This window comes from Apus apus, chromosome 5 (assembly GCF_020740795.1).
Source record: "Apus apus isolate bApuApu2 chromosome 5, bApuApu2.pri.cur, whole genome shotgun sequence".
Lineage (NCBI taxonomy): Eukaryota > Metazoa > Chordata > Aves > Apodiformes > Apodidae > Apus > Apus apus.
In genome coordinates, this window is record NC_067286.1 from 55,101,724 (window position 1) to 55,122,852 (window position 21,129).

Below are 21,129 nucleotides of genomic sequence, written 5' to 3' on the forward strand. Positions count from 1 at the left end.
CCATAGAATGTCCAAAGTCACTAAAGAGTTTTTAGACAGTCTTGACCAAACTGTTTAAAAATTGCCTTTTTATGTTACCTTCAGTTGGCAAAACTACACCTAGTAACATTGTGAATTACTTTGGACAAAATACCACAGTGCTGGAAATTGATTATTCAGATGAGATTTGTTGATTCAATAAACTTCACATTATGCCTCTGAAAAGTAAACAGAAATCATTGACCTGTGTCAGATGAGACTGGATGAGAATAGTTGCCTTGTTTCCTTAATCACTGGTACTGAGGAGAGATCCATAGTCACTGTGGATCTGATAATTCTTTTATGTTTTTTTAAGTGTTAGCATGCAGAACAGTTCTGTAATTACAGTAACCCTGCAGTGTATGCAGTAACACAGATCTGTCAGAAAAGTAGTCATAGGTTGGGCTTGGTGGTTCTTTGGTACTTCTTGATGGTCATGAAAGCAATTGCAAAATAACTGGAGGTTTTGATCCCTTTGCTTTAGACTTCAAAACAGTAGTAATGATCTTCAGTCCCTTTTCCCAGTTCCTGCCCTTAGCATTGCAGCTTGTTGAGAGTGCAGTTGTGTTGTCTGTATCTTCTATGGGGTATCTCCCATAAAAGGTGAAAAGTCCCTGAGCTCTATTTCTAGCTTTGTGCAGTTCTGTTTTAGATAAATAGTGCTGGAAAGGCTTATAAAAATTAAAATGGAGAGATAGTCAAAGCCTGCAAATCTGTGAAATAATAAACCTCCTCCAGTCTGTGACCTTAGAAAACATCTTAAATTATGTATTACCAATGAAGTGCAAGTGTTCCAATTAACCAGTCTAGTCATTGTGGGACTGCTTTCCATGAATTCCTTCCTCTCTGAACCACTGTGCAGTGGCTTTTTTTTTGTCTTATGGTATTGTGCTTAATAAACCAGCTTCCAAACAGTGTAGGAAGTTCTAACTTACACAAGCCTATTATTGGCAAGCAAATAGGGAGAAAAATAGTCCTTTCTTGTACGTTTCTGTATATTTAAAGTGAAACAGTAGTAGAGTATCTGTCCGAATACTCCCTTTCACTGAGCTGCTTCATAATGGAGGAATTTGTGATGTGCACATTCAAGAAAAAATGGTAGAATTTTATTCCTGGCACATAAAGTTAAGTTAAGTGAAACTGCTGTAGGCAGATTGCATGGCTTCTACTTTATTTGAACTTGCATATTTTTTAGTGGTTTTAAGTTTCTAAAAAGAAGGGATTTTTAATTTTTTTCAGGTATTTAAAGATAATTGTTGCAGGAGAGAACTACTTGCCCTTCAAATATACTGCAGAAATGAAAATAAGGGCTGTAAAGAGCAACTGTCTTTGGGTCAATTACTGGTAAGTAATCTAACATAGATGTAAGGATGAGAAGAAATCTTGCAAAGTAAAACCCCAGTCCGTTTCTTGACTTGCTGATGGTAGTGTTTATTCTGATGTTTAAATGTCGGAATAGAGTGAAACTGTTTTGAAACTCAGCTTTTCACTGAGCTGTAAGAAACTGTAATCAAAAATCATGTGACTGTGTGACACTGAAGCTCAGAAATGTAAATGGATTAAGCAGATGAGAACAAGGAGGGAGGTCTAATACTGGGAAAAATCTTAATGTCTGCTTTACAAATGTGATAAATTTTAATTCCTTTTTGGTGTGTTTTTAGTTTAATTTACCATTCTTAATTCTCTTATGTAAGTGGTGGTTTATACGTGGAGTTAAACCTTTGGCATCTCCAGACTTGTACAAAATAACTTGTAGCCTTGTTTCATGAAGGCATAACATAGCAATAACATAGTAATTTAATGGTCAGAAGGGATGGCAACACAGCAGTCTGCAGTGAGATGTGTAAGTACTTAAACTTGCTTTGAATGAGCAAGCTCAGGTACTTAAACAACTTAAAGCAGCACCAGTGTTTATGTGCAATAATGTATCTTGAAAAAGAATGCTTACCTTCTCTTTTGCTTAAATACACTGTGTGGAATTTTGGACTGTGGTAGAACACTTTTGCTATAAAAGTGGTTTGTGTATATTAAATACTGTGAAATCTAAGTAAATGGAGTGTAAAGTTAGAACTGTATTCCTGAGTAGATTTGTTATTTTTTGCACTATGTCGTGAAGAGCAAAGACTAACTTTGCTCATTTTGGTTCTGAAGTTATTCAGAAAGGATAGAAGACATGCTCAAAACTCTGTTAGCTTGACTGTTTTTGGGTTTTTTTTAATCTTTCAGATGCATTTGAAAACTGATTGTCAGTTTGAAGAACTCTCGTGTCCTCATGCTGATTGCAAAGAAAAAATACTGAGAAAAGACTTGCCAGACCATGTAGAGAAGACCTGTAAATACCGGGAGACAACCTGTAAATACTGTAAAAGCCAAGTCCCAATGATTATGTTGCAGGTGCAGTATTTTCTTGTGTATAGAACAAGATTCCATATGTTAATGTGGAATAACTCACTTGTGCTTCTTTGTAGATGTTGGTAGAGCCTTGGCCTCTCAGCCAAAATCAGTAGGAAAGAAACAGAAGAGAAAAAATGGGCTGATTTTAAAAGCACTTTTTTTTTTTTTTTTTTTTCCCCCCTCCCTGCAAAAATACCAGACTGTGGCTGGGAAACATTTTCTTTTTCCTGATTTTCAGATACTACATTTTTAAAAAGTTCTTACCCACTGCATAATATCAATACTAAATTAACTTTTGCTATGCTTTTTTATTTTGCTTACATTGATACAATAATTGCAACTAGCAGATAACAAATGTTGTGCAGGAAAAGCGTAAGCGTAACAGTTAACTGGAGAAATAGCATCTTTCTATAGAACCGTACTTGGGTACTGCAGGATCTCTTATGAGAGGAAAGGAGGAAGCTATGTCAAAACAAATTGTCTTTGCTGAAGCAGCAATAGTACATGACAGGCCTAGGCAGGGGAACTGCTCGACTTGGGATACTTGTAGGTTTTCTGATAAGCAGCATGTTGTGAGTTAGAAGTACAGAGAAGAAGCTGAGAAGGTCACACTTACTTTACACGTGGAATTGTAACTTGACTGTATTTTGTTATTTTGCCTTGAACTGTATTGTGCTGAATCTTTCTTGCTGTATTTTCTTGGATTTTTGGACCTTCTTAGCATAGTAAGAGTGATGAGAATTTCGTTTTCATTTGTGTTCTTGTGTGTTGTTTAAGTGAAGTCTCACCATGATAAGAAGCATTCTTTTCTCAGAGATGTCATTATACAAAGGCATAGGTAGAATCTCACCAAGTTGTGATTTAGATTTGTCTGAGCATAGGCATGCAAGAGCTGGTACTTCAATAATTGTGCATTACTTTGCACAAGGTGGCTGAGATGTGAAAACACACAGAAAAAATGAGTTTACACTCTCTTCATTCTGGCACATTGTGATACAGAGATGAAACCTCTGTTAGATTATGGATGTTGTTTTCCCAGAATTTTCTTTAGGCTGGGAAATCCCTGAGTATTAAACATGTCTTGTTGTACAAACTCGATTTGCATATTTAAGGAGCATGCTCACAGGTTCCTTCTAGACAGTTTGTTTTTATAGGAGCAATGTAGTTACATTTTTGGGAGTGCAAAATCATCTTTATGTTTTGAGGAGTATAGAACTCTTTTTGTCTTTTACCAGATACTGAAGAATTTCACATTTATGAGATCTTTGAACCTGGTGACTTCCAAGTTACTCAGAGGCTGAGACAAGTTTTAGTCTATTAGATTTTTAATTCACAGTGAAACCTATTTTAGAAAAAAAGAATGACATATAACTGAAGAACAGAAAAGTGGTGGAGTTCTGTGTTGCTTTAAGAGAGAACAGAACCAGTTTATCCAGAGAGCTAAAGAAATTCATGAAAATGTGATTTTATATTGAGATGTCACTGTTTTGATTGTATTCAACTTAGTACCACTATTCATCTGCCCTTAAAACTTCTAAACAAATCTGCATTTGTAAACCAGAACATGTCCAAGCAGTGTTACATGGTCCCATGTTATCTTATCATTGGCTTACAGGTTTCAGTACCTAGAAAAAGGACAGTTTTGCTTCCATGCTGCTTTAAGGGTGCAGAAGGCTCCACAATTATAAGATTAGCAATTGGCTGGTATTACTATTTTTTTTTCCTAGATTTTTAAAAGTGCAGTGTTTATAGAAATGGAGATGCTTTTATTTTTTGTGGCCTGATAAAATGTTATTTCGTTGTACTTTGGTAATGAGGATCAGCAGCTTGATGAGACTGTGCTTTTGAATGAAAGGCTCCTTTTGACTTCTCATTTGAGTCTTGTCACCCGGAGCTCGAGTTCATCTCTAGATTCTGTAGCCTAAAATTTTCTCTCATGTAATAATGACTGAAGCAGGCCTCAGTGACTTGAACTGAAAATGGAGACAGAGGGAGCGTACCGAGAAAAAAAGGTATGCAAATGGAAACAAAAATAACTTTACCGGAGTCCGTATGGTTCATGTCTTCGTACAATCCTGTGACCCATGGGGTAGGAAATCCCCGTTGTTGGAGGCAGACTCTTAAATTAAGAGGTTTGTAGGGCAGTAGGCTCCCAAAAGTGTGTGAGGTCTCTCTTCAACCCCATTATAGGTGTATTCAGAATGGGGAGAGGGGCCAGGTACCCTTGTTGAGTCTGAGCAGAGATGGTCCCATGGGCCATCACATGTCAGAATAGTACTGCTGTCCCCCTGACAGAGGTTACTTTGGGGTTAGCCTTGCTCCTGGTTGGGTATCCATGTCCTAGTGGGGAGGGACTGCAGCTCACTCTTCACCCCCACACTTCGGGAGACTGTCTCAGCTCTCTGGCTAAGGATCACCTAAGGCTTCCTTGCTTTCTGTCACTGTGACTGTCACTGTCTACATGTGCCTACACCAAGAGAACTGGTGTGATACCTGCTGATCTGTTTTTAAAAGCAAGGAGGTATACATTTTCAAATATCTGCAGATTTATGACAGAGTTCTGAACCAAGGCCTTTCACATCTCAGAGCCTGGGTCTCCTTTAGGTCTTGGTTTTATTTTGAAAAAGTAGACATCATTCCTGAGCAAAAAGGGCAGTTACTCCTTTTGTTATTCCTTTTCTAACAGGCTTAAAAAGCTAGAACTTTGTTTCCTTTGCTTTTCTTAAGTACCAGAAATTAAACAGTTTGTTTCAAGTTGAATGGGACATGTCACTTGACACAAAATGAATATTTTTTTTTTTCCTCCAGGTTTTTCATTCTGTTGAGGAAAAGCTGGGAAAAAAATGTAAATTCAATTAGCTTGGGCCTGATTTTCTTCCCTCCCTATGGGAATGTGGTTTGAGAGCTATACTGAACTATCCATCATCATCTAGGTTCATCATAGAATCATAGAATCTTAGGGGTTGGAAGGGACCTCGAAAGATCATCTAGTCCAACCCCCCCTGCTAGAGCAGGCCACAATGCCTGCCCAGCATCATGATAACATTTCAACATCTCTTTCAATGTTAGGTTTATAACAGTGAGACTGGTATCAGATTTTAGGGAATCAAAACTAGAAAAGATTTGGAAGGGGAATATCTGTACATAGAAAAAAGAGGTTCTCTGAGAGTGATGTAGATTTCTGAAGAGCTTCTCCCAGCACTATATACCCTTACTAAAAAGGACATCTACAGTGGTTTTGATCTCTCTTAAAGATACCCGTTTTTTTGAGTAATTCATGGGGAAGAAAACTCTACTTTTATTGTCTTTTCATTGCTCTAAGTAAAAACAATAAAATAGGGAGGAAATAGATTTACTCTGCATGGGAAAATACAAGAAAACGCTTACTCTTTTTCTCCAGAGTGTCAACACATCTATTGAAAGCATAAACTGATGATGAGCAGTTGCAATTCTGTAACTCAGGACAATTGGCATAAATTGAAAAATACTTTGTGTGGGTTTTTTAAAATTATTGTAGGATGCTTTTCTTTGCTGGTAAGTCCTCTCTGTAATTTCAGAGTCAAGAGTTGATTTGTGGTTTGTTTGCTTTTTCCTCTGTAGAAACATGAAGATACAGACTGCCCGTGTGTCATGGTTTCATGTCCTCATAAATGTAGTGTTAAAACACTCATGAGGAGCGAGGTAAGAAGTCATGCCCAGTGTTGTGCTGAAAAATTAAATAGGTGTGTTTTTTGTTGTTTTTTTTTTTTTTTTGTAAGATCTCGCAAGAATTTTGCCAGAAGCCATTTCCTTATTAAAATGTGAGATCTAAGGAAAAGCTTTTCTACCACACAGTTAAGTGTGATAACACTCAAATATTTTTAATGATTTTTTGGAAAACTATTTCAAAAGAAGTAATTTCTTAATTTTGTGTCATTATTACACTTGGCTTGCCCAAGATTAGTGCATGTCTTCCCTGCTTTCATTTCTACTAGCTCTACTCCTGACCCTCCCCTATTTGAAGCAGTTGTTGAGCACAACAGAGCAGCTTCTTGCAGTAGTTAGCTTATATGAAAATAAAAATTAAGATTTAGTGCATGAGAGTTAGTGAAGACTAGAAAAATCATATAAATGTATAGAATCATTCAATGGAAGAATGTAAATTATTATTAAATCTGTTAAATTTGGGACAAAATAATAACTGATGCTGAAAGAATTAGTGTAAGATACAGGGTAGTATAGGTAGAACATTCCAACAGCCAGGTGCAACAATGAATTAAAAAGTTCTCTTAATGTATAGAAGCTTGCTTTAATATATAGCCTATATCTTAAAAAAATAAAACTGCTTGTTTGAATAGATCCACGTTCTTGTACATTAGAAGATACAAGTAGCATCTGTCAAAGTCGATGTGCGTTATTTTTCTAAAAATAGAACTACCTCACCAAAGATGGGGAAGAGCTTATTAAAGTCTTCAGCACTCTATAAAGCCTCACTTAAGGAAAGTTAAGTTTCTGATCTGAGGATAAGCTTTTCTCTTTTCACTGATACTTACTTCCTGAGTTGGATTTATAGTATTTTTCAGTTGCACTTATAAATTATTAATCATGTCACAGTGCACAAGGCACATAACTCACCTGCCAAACACAGGGGCAGTCTTTTCCCCCAGGATTATGAAATTTTAAATATATTATAGATACTGTACCTATTAAAAGAAACAGAGCTGCTAAGGAAAGAGAAAATATGTATATGAGCCAGTTCTATCAGTGCTTACTTCTGAGTCTGGATCCTGGTTCTGGAGCACTTCGGTGTACTCTTAAATCTTGACTTCAGCAGTTACTTTCAGAGGAGGTCTATCTGAGTGCTAATAAGAATTGACCCATTAAAGCTTGGGTCGTTACACATATACTCAGAATTGGGTTCTGAAACCATTGGTAGAAACAGAACTTCAAACAGTCATCTTGCCCTGCATCATCTGTTGCTGTATGTTGCTTAATTTTTTTCGGATACTGTGAAAATGTATATATTACTCAGCTGCATGGTTAGGGTCAATGACTCCAATGCAGAAAATGGGAAAATGCCTGCCTAACAGTTTGAGAAAATTCTGTAGTGTACAACAAGTGAATGTAGAACAAAAGGCAATTTTTCATGTTTAATTCATAACTCTTTGGCAGACTTCTAGTTTTGAGAAGTTGAAAGCGTGGCATTCTTGCAAAGCCTGTTGTACCACGTGTCTCTTTCTTATTTGGTCTTGGGTTTTTTTTGGTTTTGTTTTTTTTTCTGAACCACATGTCTTTTGAAACTATACTGTGAATTTCTGCAGATAGTGTGTAGAACATAATAGGTGTATATCAGAGATGAGTGACTGCTTACATCTCGTTATCAGATTTTAAAGACTGTTCTGCCTGTTCCAGAGTGACACGTTCCAAACAGAACTGGTTCACCACTTCCTTCCATGGAGGTGGATGAGCTGAGTCATGTGGGGCTTATGGTGGGGGAATTTCAAATGAGATTTTGGAACACAAAAGAGTGATGCCGGCTGAGGAGCTGGACTCTAGCTCCTGTCTGCTTCGTGGGAAATACAAACTGCAGATCTTGTTTTTGAAGAGAGTGTTTGTTGCACTACCCTTTCTTGTAGGCAGTTTGCGTCCAGCTGCTGCCCTTTGTGCTGCAGTGGCTGCTGTCTATATATATATATATATATCTATCTATCTATCTGTATATATGCCTCTGTGAATTGGTTTATTTTTTAAATGAAAAGTGGTCTGTGCACATAATAATCCAGGATATTGGAATAAATCTCAATCTGAAAAATGCAGGCATTTTACTAATCAGTTTTGATCCTCTGTACTGCATTTTTTTAAAGTTACTTAACTGTACCTATTCTAGAACTCTTTGTCTGTTTCATGCAGTACTTGTTTAGTCTTTTTTGTGTGATTTAACTGTTAACTTTAGGCATGGAGAATTGCATGTTATGTTTTGAAAAATTGGTTCCTCATGGAATTAGGGTTAGAGAAAATGTACTTTACTACAGTGAAACTGATCTTAAGACTTGACCAATTAAAAAAAATCACTTGATTAGCAAAGACTAGTCTTTCATGAAAAATTAAATCCTATAAATAATTGTATAGTGTGTTGTTTTCGTTTGCCTTTTTTTTTTTTTTTTTCAATTGGGTTGCCTATTGAAATAGTCTTTAGTAGAAGTTTCACTGTATATTAAATGTATCACACTGTATACTGTATTGGCATGTGCGTGTGGTTTACATATGTGTATATATAGTATTTGCACTGTAGGTCAGACTGGAGAAAAGATAGACCCGTGTATTGTATGTTCTGCAAACAGCACACAATACAAACCTGATAACCTGTGCCCTTTTATGTTTTGAGCATTATCATGCAAACGTCTTTTGCCAAAACTCACATTTTTTTCCTATTGCAGTTGAATGCACATTTGTCAGAATGTATTAATGCCCCAAGTACCTGTAGTTTTAAGCGTTATGGCTGCACTTTTCAGGTCAGTATCTAACAATTGTACTTCCCAATTGATGAAAGTCTGCAAATAGAACCTAACTCTTTGACATGAAAGTTCTGGACTTCTCTAGTCTTGGTTAAGAAAAAGCCATCCAGTTGCACCAAGTGATTATGCAGCAGATGTTTGGTTTTGCAATTTAAAAATAAACAACATAGAAAGCCCACACATTCCTGCAGTGGTTTAGGAGTTCACTTCCTAGGTACATTGTGTTGAAATAGGAAGATGATATATTTGAAGAACTTTTTAATTTAGAGTAAGAGGAAAGTCAGTTTTGTCCTTCAATAAAATAGGCTAGTAACTTTAGTTATTACTATGAAAGTGTTTATTTACTTGAGCTAAGTATGTTTATATTTTCTCTTGTTTGTGTGTCTTAATATTTTAATGAAGGTTTAACATAGGTTAGCACACTTAAAACATGTACTTTTATGTGCATTCATATGTCTGTGCACATAGGTATATAGCATGAAATTTATTTTTTTAAAAGGTTTTAGATTTTAATCCTGGCAATCCCTGCAATATTTAAAAAAAAATCAACAAAGCCAGCCCTACGAGTTTAGTTTCAGCAGTATTATTCCAGTCCCTTCCAATATTCTGCTTCCCTTATCATGTATCTTGGGGAATTTGAATGCTTATATAATGAAGAGGTTAGTCAGGAAATGTCAGAAACTGCTGACAGGAAAAAACTGAGTTTATCAGATGGTGTGATGGATTTGTTAGGCCATGATAACTTAAAGAGACAAAAGCTGTAAGCAGCAACACTTCTCAATAAACTGCTTGCTGCAGGTATTTCCAGGTTCTCAAGTAATGAGCATTCATCATTTTAAGTGTTAACAGTAATGCTCTTGGTGGCAGAACTGATCAATGCTGTAACCCTGCCCACTGTTATGTCGTATGTATTGCCATTCATTTTATGTATGTATATGTGTGCATATATGTACATATATCCACATATATATTTTTAGTATTTTATATAGAGTACATACCTTGAGGATCATTGAAACCCCTTCAGTTGCTTTGCAGCATGCCTACCTTCAAAGCTAAAATATCTGCATTGCAAAACATCTACTGAGGTAGGTGTAATGCAACCCAATACAAATAAAGGAAGTAATATGGTCTACATCTTATGTACTCTGTATATTATCTATGTGTGTTCTGTAAACTTCTTATATAGTGGTTATTTGTAGCAGCATTTATAGGTTGTGCAGAGGCAGCACATCTGAATATCACAGCAATCATGGTATCATCTTAGATGACAAACCAGGCATTGTGATATCTATCAAAGTAGTTTATAAAGCTGGCAGCTTCCAGTGATGATAAATTTTATCTTAAATATTTGTCTTTAATACTCAACTGAGGGGATACTTAATGCTTATGAAGCTGTTCATGAAATACAACATAAATTTTAAATTACAGTTCGGGGAATTGGACATTTTAGGTTTTGTGTGACTCAAGAGTTTTATTGTGCTTTATTTAGTGTAAAGCTACACAGAAGACTCTAAAATACAATTCATTTTGTAAAACTTGTTAATCTTTATTGTCTCTGACGTATCAAATACACTGGATGGAGATACATGGCAGTTGTGTAAAACACTTGCTATATTAAATGTATTCCTAACTTTTGTAAATTCCTAAGTAGATTTCCCTTCTCTCTACAGTTCTGCAACATGCATCCGTGAACCAAAATATGTAGTGTTGGTTCGATGTCTTGATATACTCTTTCTTTGTAGGTTTAAAAGAAGTGAAATTGGCTAAAATGTATAAATTCTTTGTTGTCACAGGGAACAAACCAACAAATTAAAGCACATGAAGCCAGCTCAGCAGTGCAGCATGTTAACTTATTGAAAGAGTGGAGCAATGCTCTAGAAAATAAGGTATATCTTCTACTCACTTTTAATTTTCATTGATTTGTTTAAATCATCTAAAAGTACTGGAAGAAGCGCTTTTTTCTGTTTAGCAGCTGTTCCAACAGTACAGCTAAAGCACTAGTAGGCTCCAAAAGCAGTTAAACCATTTAGCATATCTGACACTTTTGTTATAATAATACGCTGTGACAAACTTGGCTTCACAACTCCATATACGATTTTCCTCATTGGTAGCTTAATTAAAACTCTCTTCACACAGATAAACAGTCCACTATTTAATATCCTCTTTGAGCTGCCTTCTTACCAGAGGGGGGTTCAGAAAGCTGTGGCAGTGCTATGAGCTGTATTTTTACTACTTCAGTATTTTTTCAGAGATAACATTATTAGAAATACCATGCAATAAACAGGTTATTAATTTTCTTTATTTTTGTTCTTGCTCTCCAAAATTAATGACCTGCAAAGGTTAATTAAGTTAAACTTATTGTAGCTCATGGGCATGGTGATTTCTGCTTCAGTGCTAGAGCAGAATGAGGTTCATGTTGCAGTGCTTCCCTGGGGCACCTGGTTTTAGAAAGTTTGGGATTTGGGAGAGCTACAAATCATATCAGCATCAGCTATGATCTTGTGAATCATGTGAATTATTTAAGCATCTGTTGTCCAAATAAAATATAAGGCTTTGGTTTAAAATTGTAAAACGTTCAGAATAAAAACCTGTTTTTTTAAATCTTTTGAAAAAGATTACATAGCTATTAAAATAATGCTTCTGCTTTTTTGGGGGAAAAACCCCCCAGAATTACTAAACTATTCTAGAAATGCAGGCAGAAGAGTCAGAAGCCCCTTCAGATTTTTCTAGAGTGAGTTAAATAAGAGTAACAATTTCAGTGTAAGCTCAGTGGCAGTTAAGGTATGAGTGGCTTGTCACTTCTGTCGTCTCCCAGCACAGTGTTAGCTGCAGTTTAGCAAACTGGGTCAAGAAAGCATATTCCTTTCTTGGCCTGTGTGCTAGAGCTGTGTAGAAGCTGTATGTTTTTGGATTTAACAGATACAAATTCATACCCTTAGTTCTTTTTCATTAGTCTCTTTATAACTATACAGTGTATTTTAAATCATGGGAAAAAACCACGTTCCCTGTGACTTCCAGAATAGATCATGTTCTGCCTTTTGTCAGTGTCCTGAGAGGTGCTTTGTCATTTAAAAAACGCCCAGCAGTTCTGTGCTTGTCTCTTACAGAGCTAAGAGAATATACACTTTACTACTCTCTTACATGCAATTTTTGTTTTAACTTTCATTTAGGACATAACTGCTTATCACTGTTTGTCCATCTTTTTTCTTTTTTTCTTTTTCTTTTCACTTCCTGCTTTGTTAACTTCTTCCTATTCATAATAAAGAATTGAATCACTGGAAATCCCAAGACCGTGCCAAGTTACCAGAATAGCTAACCACATATCATATGTCAGTGACTTTATTCTAGAGAAGGGTAACAGAATGATTTGCAACTTCATTGTTGCTTTCTTCTTTTGAGAAAAAAAATGAGTCGATGCACTGAAGGACAACAGTGCAGGGTTAGCTGATGAACATCCCAAAAATCTTGGCCCTGCTGTTTTCAGTGGAAGTCTTGGTTTCTATGTAGGGTCAAGATTTCATTTGGTGTACTCAATGCGATACGTATGGAGGGGAAAGGTGAAGTTGCCTTCTTCCAGTCACCACATTTCTTTAACAGTGCTTGTGGAGTGTGCAAATGGCAAATCTTCAGAGCTGCAAAGCTTGTGCCAAGTGAGGAGTGTGGTATTGGAATGGTGCTGTTGGCAAAGCATAGTAAGAGAAAGATATAAAATCTTGAATCAAAACTGTGGGGTGAATTAAAATTTGGTGTTTTGTTCATTCAGTGATGGGACAGGCTTGCAGACTGAGTTCCCACAGGTTTTATGATGTTGGAAATAATGACTTGAACATCATTTTGTGGCTTAGTCACATTCTTAAAGAAATCTGGTATAAAGTAATTTTTCTATTATGTTTCTTAAATATGGGACCTGCCTTTTAATCCAGTTCTTTGTGGCATTTCTTCCATCCTTTTTTAGTAAGCAATAGCTTAGTTTGAAAAACTGCTGAATAAGATAACGATATTTCAAATATGACAAGGACGTAAAAGAAGCTGATTGATGCAGTTTGTCAAAAGATGCTGTGTTTCTTTTACACTCTTTTTAAACTCAAGTTCCAAAGACTTACACCAGTGCAATTAGGAGACTCTATTTAGTGTTAAAGATTTCTTATTCACAAGTTATCACCAAAGTACAATTACTGACTTAGCAATGACAGTTCTGTGATTAATGGCTGCAGGATATAATTATCTTTTTCTTGTGTTCTGAAGAACTGTGTGGAAAATCTCAGTACAAGATAGGCCCACGTCTTTAACTTGTACAAAAATGGAAATGTAATGCTAGTGACACAGAGTGTAACTACCTTGTGATTGGGAGGCCTGGGGAGGAAACAATGAGAAAAGGGGAATGTGAAGATCACAATTAACTAAAGAACTCTGATTCATTGAGGAAAAGGAGGATACGAAAAAATTCAAGTGGCTACTCAGCAGATCTGAAGTATGTGGGAGGCAGGGGTACTAGCTGAAGTTAAAACTTGTTCTTTAAAATTTTCTCTGGCACGTAGGCATGGATTCATGCAGCTTTGAGATTGTTTCTCTCTCTGCACTGGCAAAATTAGCTTTGTCTCATTTCTGTTGAGCCTCTTCTGTCAGTTTTTCCATATATAAAATGTATCTGTGTATATGCATACATGCTGTAATATATTAAAAAGTAGATATGCACCTTTATTATGGTATGGCTATAATTTTGGGCCCCTGTCTGATGAACCTGCTGAATGCCTGTGGGTTTTGGCAATCTGTTGTCTAATTCAGTCTGGTATGGAGAATGAAGTAATTTAGCTTTTTTAAGAGGGTAGCTTCTTGAGTCTAGGAATGTAGTGTCTGATTAGAGGGTAGTTAGGGTGGTGGAATCCTACATGGTACCCACATCAGGGGTAAAAATGGTTTGACCTGAAGCTAGTGTCTATATTGGGAGTGGTGGTGTTGATTTTTTCTTTTGTGGGAACATGAAGTGTCCAAGCAGTTGTTCTTAATCTGGAACCTTTATCAAGTTTTTCTTGGGTCTAAAATGGTGCTGCTTCTTATCCATATTGAGATACATCTGTGGAACTAGTCAGGGCATGTCCAAATGTCATTTTGTGTCAAGTGTTTGTTTTCTACGTTTTTGCCATTGAACAATCTTGCCTGGGAAAAACTGAGATTTAAAAAAACAAAACAACAAACAACCCACCACCACAAAGCAACCTCCTTCCTCAAACCACATTAATGATCAGAGCACGAAATAGTGTGACAGAGAATATTTAGTGTATTACTTTCATCCCCAAAAGATAATATATTATGATCTTCTAACAAGGCTCATGTTTTAAAATCAGAATGAGTCACTAATTTCATAAAATGTCAATACAGAGAGAGAATATAATCTGCAGTCTGTAGCTCTTTTAGTCTTTTCTACTAGTAGGCACCATTGGATTTTCCTTCAAATGCATGGATCCCTTCTGTATTCACTCATTTCAGGAGTTTTCATCGCCATCGCATTCTGTGAAGCCAAGCCAGTCCCATGCAGGTTATATTTTTCCTTGAATTTGCTACAGATCAGGGTAGATCGGAGTATGTGGGGAAATTACTGTTTCCCTTTCCTGACTATCTTTTCTCTGGTATCCCTTCTGCGCAGGGTTCGAGTTCTTAACACTGATCTAGAGCTAAATAGATTGTTTCTTCCAAACTCTAAGCCACTCTAACCAAGTTTCTTCCAACCCCAAGACAGTTAGTGGAAATCAGGAAGCCAAGCCATTAAATAACAGAACAATTAAAAGATTATGCTTGAAACAAGTCCTTTTGCTGTTTGTGTTCTGCACTTTCATTAGCCAAAGTTGTACCAATACCACACTGTGGAAGTGCAAAATTAGCTATCAGAAGGTTGGGAGCTGTTTATTTATTTGCAAGACATTGAGAGAGGCTTTACTAGGATCCTCATCCCGTTCATGTGTGTATGACAGTTTAAAACTAACAAAGTTACAGGTATTTTTAATAAGTTTTGGCAGGAGTAATTGTAGAATTTTTTCCAGGTTGCCTTGCTCCAGAATGAAAGTTTGGAAAAGAACAAGAGTATACAAACTTTACATAATCAGATTTGTAGCTTTGAAATAGAAATTGAAAGACAGAAGGAAATGCTGCGGAATAATGAATCTAAAATACTTCATTTACAGGTAAGAAATTTGGACTCTCCCCATTAAAGCAGAAATGGTAGTAGCTTCTGTTCTTGTGAAGTGAGGTGTTCTAATTAATAAGGGGGGGAGAGAGTTTACCTTATGATAAACCTATTCTGTTCTTGTTTTGTTTTTTTTTCTGGTCACTAGCTGGTTTCTTGTGTTTGTTGGAGTGAGATACTTCACTAAAACTCAACAGTTACATAGCCTGTGTTAAAACAAAACCCCTGTTTAAAAAAGGAAAAGACTGAAAATGAAATTACAAATATTGTCTGAAAAATAACCATAACTATTTTTTCTTACCTGCAAAAAAATAACTGCTTGAGGAACTATTGTCACACTGAGGAGAAGATTAGCACCTTAAAACTGTCATATGTATAATATATTTTTATTTTCTACTTGCTGGTATTTTAAAAAATACTAATAATGAGTGAAATCAGTCTGCTGTGGAATTAATCCGAACACAATACAATGCATTTGAATACACTTTAAAAAACCATGTTTCTGTTGTCCTTCTTAGGAAAATGTATCTAATTGTTGCTTTGCAAATAGGTCTGAGTTTCTTACTCTGTGGTCTGAATCACTTGGCCACAAGCCAGGGTCAAACTAGAAATCCTCTGGATGTTCTTGCATGGTGCTTACCCCAAGCTGAAGTTCTTTGCTTTGCATTCAGAGCTGACTTGGAATGTGGATGCTGGGAATTTGTGTTAGCTTGTGTGACACTAGCCACAATTAGGTAGACTTCAGGGGGTGTTTAGCAAGCTACTGTGAAGATCTTGTTTGCTCATTATTTTACCATACTGCTAGAATATCAGATGCCTGCTGTAATATCCAGCTTAAAGAAATGTAAATAAAAATCTTTTTTACTTATATTCACTTCACATATTAAACTGGAAATGTTGAAACTCAAGCAGGATAGAGTGTGGCTGAAATTCAAGGGGTAGCACATTCAAGAGCTCAGAGTCTTGAAACCTTCCATGTTGGTTTGTAAGAAAACCTTCAAGGGGGTTGGAACTAGATGGTCTTCAAGGCCCTTTCCAACACAAACCATTCTGTGATTCTGAGGTTCTTTCAAGTTTGGAAACAGCAACACTTCTCCTTATAGCACTTATTTCTTCCCATGTTCTGCCCATGTAGTAAGCAGTTTAGCCTGCCTTAGTCATTGTTACTGGGTCTGATGGTAGTCTGGGATGTGGCTGCATGCTTACAGTACTGTATTTTGACACTGGGAAGCTAATCCTTGTACATATTGCTATTGCTGATTTAATCTACCAGGAGGTAAGTTAATGTGTAAGCCTGGGCTTTAAAACATGCTGTCTCAATAACCAGTGATGAACGAGGAAATGGAAAAAACATAGAGCAGAGTTTTTCATTATTGTCTTGACGACAGATTGTGATATCTTTGATTTCTTCAAGCTGTAAGAGTGTTAGCAAAGCAGTTTTCAAATTGTTTATGTTAAGAAAAAAAAGCCCCAAACAAATATGGTTGGCATATTCCAACAGATGGCTTTTAGTTGATAGTAAGTCCTGGAGAAGATGTGTTTTGCTCTTCCCTTCCTGCCTGTACTACTTCTCACCAGCTATTTTAGTGTAGTTACTTTAAGCCAAACTGTGTTTGGCTATTTCAGCCTGATTACTTCCACTTACTGAAACTTTTTGGTTCCATCTGGTTGTTAATGGCATCCTGGAAACACACCTCAGTTTGGTTTTCTCTGGTTTGCCTCCTCCTGTTATCTAGTAGGCGTTGAAGGAATTAGTTGCCTGTTGTCAGCCGTTCTTTTTCTGGGTTGCATTGAGCAGCCATGGCTATAAAAGAGCCACAGATATTTCCAGTGTAGAACTAGCCAATTCAGGTCTGGACAAGCATTAATTCCTTAGTCACCCAAGTCTTACGCGTGCTAGTAATTCATAGTACAATTTCAGTTTTGGTTCTCATGTAACCTTCTTTGGCTTGGGAACACCTCTTTCACAACTGGCATCATCTGCACTGCAAAGTATTTAACACACCTCATGAAAATACGTCAAAGGTGTCTGGGCACTGGCAGGAGCCTCAGCCTGGAGATGTTTTGATGCAGAGTAATGTTCTGTATACTGGTCTCTAGGTAAGGTGTTTTTACCAAGAGAGTATGTGATACTTTTTCAACTGTCTTGTGGAAAGGAACTGTCACACCCAGTATCCAGTCTTTCTTATTAGTATATGGAAGCATATCAGTAAGCAAGTCTTAAACTGCGTTTGGACATGACATGCTTACATGCAAAAGAAGCAATGACCTTATGAATATCAAATTACTTGATTGGTTATGCATTCCTTCAAAGGAGGAGGGTGTATGATTTGTTTTCCCAGTCACGTAGCACCTTTGGTTCCTTTTCTAGTGTGTTCTTTAGCTTTCCGGTTTTGCTCTGTCAGTTGCTGTGAAGAGTCCGTTCTGAGCATCTGAAAGAGAGAGAACTGCAAGTGTAACTTTCTTCAGTTCCTCACGACATTTTCTAAAATCTTTAGTAATAGTAGTGCTAGAATTCTGGAAATTGTTTATTAGAAACAAAACCTAAATTAACATCAAGAAGAACCCTCAGTGCTTTGCCAGATATATAACTCTGGATTAGTGATCTGGAGAGTTCGGTTGCTGGAATAAAGAGTGCATGCAGAAAATTGATACCTACTTGAAAATTTATGAGTACTGTGTGAGACATCTGTGTGCTTTCTAATGGAATAATTAGAGAGCAAGAGAAATTCTCCACTGATGCATTACATTCAGATTTAGTACATCAGTACCTCCCAGCATGAGGGAGATTCATTCACTATAGGGTAAAAAGGTAGAGGTCCCACTGCTTTATAAAAATAGAACACAGGTCTGTTTCTGATTGTACCTCTTGAATTCTCATGAAGTGTTACAGGAACAAAAATACTTTATGTTTGTAGATGTGTAGTTGAAGCAGCTAAAAACCAGAATTGGTTTTGCGTGTACAAAGGTGGAACGTTGCACACAGGATGATGGAGAAAATTGCCCCTAGTAACAACTTTTAGTAAACTTCTCCCGAAAGAATAACTTACAATTCTTCTGCGTCTTCACCACTTTCCCAATTAATTTAAAACTGTATTTATTAATTTTGTTGATACTTTGTTAGTGCCAAGAGGTCCCAATTGAAAATCAGAGCATCTCTGAGTGAGGCACTGTGCAAACCCACAACCATGTTATTGTTCTTGCCTTGGAGTGTTCAAGTTTTATGTGAGCAAAGGAAAAGATCAAACTTGGGCACACCTCGAGTTTACTTTTGCATGTTCACTCTGACCTAATGGTCAAATTTTGTGGCTCTCCTTTTACAGCATTCATTGAGGCCATTCCATGGTGTGTGTCCATTTTATATGTATAGCTACCAGCCCTGCCCTATTTTATTTTCTGATTGCCATCAGTCCAAGTGAGAGGGTGTGACTGTGTTGGTAGCTGATGATGAGTACATCCAGGCAAGTTGCTTAATCTATTTATTATTGGGACCATGCCTCTGCATTTATGATTGAGTACACAGCTTTCCTTCACAAAGTTGTAATTTTGCAAGTGAGATGCATAAGCTTCTTTAAAACACCAACATAGAAATAAATAGTTAATCCTGAAATGTGTTAGACTACTCAGGGGTTTTGAGACACAGTAAAATAAAACATTCCTAGAACATGATTTTGCTACCTCTTTTATCAAATTGACAACCTTCAATTAATCATTACAGACTTTCAGTATGGCTGAAACTACATGATTAAAAGCAAATGTCTAAAAGGGGAAATGAAGGTTGTGTGAGGCAGAAGGGTTTTCCCCATCAGTGGGGAACATTGAATCTACATGGCTAACCAGAAGGCAAATGCAAAATAAGTTTATTTTCTTGTTTTGAACTCAACTAAAACTTTTTTTTAAGAAGTGAAAAATCATCTTTATACGTATAGTTGGCATTATGATAATAAATTATGAAGTTAGATTTGGAATTTTAACTGTAGGTGGTAGCAAAAGTAGTTTCTTGTCTCAAATATTTGTGTTATCATTTGAAATTCACAACTGATTATGGGGTTCTGGCTAAAATTCCTGCTAGTCCAAATTAGCTGTGATAACGTAAAGTGCTGTGTATTTCTTGCATCAGATTTGAGGTAGACTGGGAAGCATGTTCTCCTTTGTAATAAACTGAGTTGCTTGCAACCAGCCTTTCTATGTACTTCTTTTTGTTGAGTTTCATATTTCATGCCTTTCCAAAATCAACTGTTGTTGTTTTTTTTTTTCTTCTTTCTTTTTTTCTTAAAAAGACTCAACCAGTAAGGATATGGCTCACTCAATTTAGGAAGTAAGGGTGGGAATTTTAGAAGTGCTTATAAGGGGTCAGAACTGATCATTTTGCTTATACTCTTGGGGGTTTCCACTGTGGTTATGGGCATACAACAACTTAGGCCTTGAAAACTGGTTTCTGTGAGCTTGGAGCTTGCTAATGCTGCTGCAGCTGCTCATGTACCTACTCCTGCTTCATGCGTGCAAGAGCAGAGATGTTTTTCTGCAGGGGTAAGTTATTTTGCTATTACCCAATGATAAATGTACATGAGCAGCCACTTGATTCACACCATGGTAAGTTGTTGTTGTGCTCATACTTTGTTGCTTAAGTACTCTGACGTGAGACCTAACAAATACTAGCCCATAATATCCATACAGACTTCAGAATGTTCTCGCATTGAAAGGATTTAAAAAAAATTTTAGACAAGACCACACTAACAATTCCTTTTAAAAAAATAATTGTTTTGATAATTCAGGTAGTGCTCTAATATTAATACCTATGCAGCACTAAAGATTGTTATCAATGTTTTATAAATACTGGGGCTATTCCTCTACGTTTTCAAGGTTTGTGTTACTAAAATATTTTACATAAGTGAAACTTGTTTATACTGGACATGCAACTTACTGATATATAATCTGTGTTTAATTTGCATAAATTTGTCTTTTTTTGTTATTTTAACTTATGACTTACTGTTTTATAAAGCGAGTGATAGACAGCCAAGCAGAGAAACTGAAAGAACTGGACAAAGAAATCCGCCCCTTCCGACAGAACTGGGAGGAGGCTGACAGCATGAAGAGCAGTGTCGAATCCCTCCAGAACAGAGTGACTGAGCTGGAAAGTGTTGATAAAACAGCAGGGCAAGGAGCTCGAAATACAAGTAAGTGGAAGCACAATGGACTGAAGTGCTTGGCAGTGCTTCCAAGAGAAAAATGTGATTTCACTCCCATTGTGATTTTTATGTGGAAGCATCAATAATGGTGATTCTTCTGTTTTTTTAATAGGAAACTGCATAATGCCTTTGTTGATGATGCAGCATTCCTTCCATGCTGTTTCCTAGGCTTCATTCTTGTCTTGTATTTTGTGTTCTTGACCCGTGTCTTGATTACACTGTTAGTTCATTATAAATAGTTTCTCAACAGACCTCTGACGGCTAGTAGCTTTCAGCAGCTTCTTGGTATACTTTTGTTATATTGACACATCTTCTTTTAACATCTCCCCAATGAATGGATCAACGTTATGGTTACCTGTCCTGGTATCTGTTACTAAGGTATATTTGATCTAAAGGAAACCGAGATCTGCTTGAGAATAAAGGTTTTGTTGCGCTTCCTGCATAAAGATAAAACTGAAGTTTAGATAGCATAGATCATATGTAAGTGTTTAAATTACTGGGACAAAGCACTTAATGTTTAGATCTGTATAAAACCAACCTGCCTTGTGAATTCATCTGCTTCTCAGTATTGTATGTTGGCCAATTCTGCCAGCATGCAAAGATAAAGAGTAATGTTTTCATGAGAGGGAAAGGGGGACGTTAAAGACAGTTCTCCCTCCAAACTGAATTAGTGACCATAAAATGCAGAGCTAAACTTGAATTTTTTGTTCTTTTATGATGAACTTGAGAGAAATTAACAATATTTTAAGTGTTCAGCAGTGCTTCTGAATTTACAGAGGGATGATTTAGGATGTGTGACCACTTTCAAGGTCTTTAGTGGCAATCTACAGATAATGCTGCCAAGTCTCCTCTC

The 21,129-nt window shown here is 36.7% G+C and overlaps 1 protein-coding gene across 5 annotated transcripts in view; it reads left to right on the top strand.

The window, feature by feature from the left end:
• TRAF3 (TNF receptor associated factor 3) overlaps positions 1-21,129 on the top strand; it is a 67,239-nt gene that overhangs the window by 40,286 nt on the left and 5,824 nt on the right. For all 5 annotated transcript variants that reach the window (XM_051622423.1, XM_051622419.1, XM_051622421.1 and 2 more), the window contains 7 exons: positions 1,258-1,362; positions 2,245-2,412; positions 6,013-6,093; positions 8,829-8,903; positions 10,700-10,792; positions 14,945-15,085; positions 20,090-20,264. In XM_051622423.1, coding sequence (XP_051478383.1) covers positions 1,258-1,362; positions 2,245-2,412; positions 6,013-6,093; positions 8,829-8,903; positions 10,700-10,792; positions 14,945-15,085; positions 20,090-20,264 — 838 coding nt within the window. The remainder of the gene's footprint in view (positions 1-1,257; positions 1,363-2,244; positions 2,413-6,012; positions 6,094-8,828; positions 8,904-10,699; positions 10,793-14,944; positions 15,086-20,089; positions 20,265-21,129) is intronic.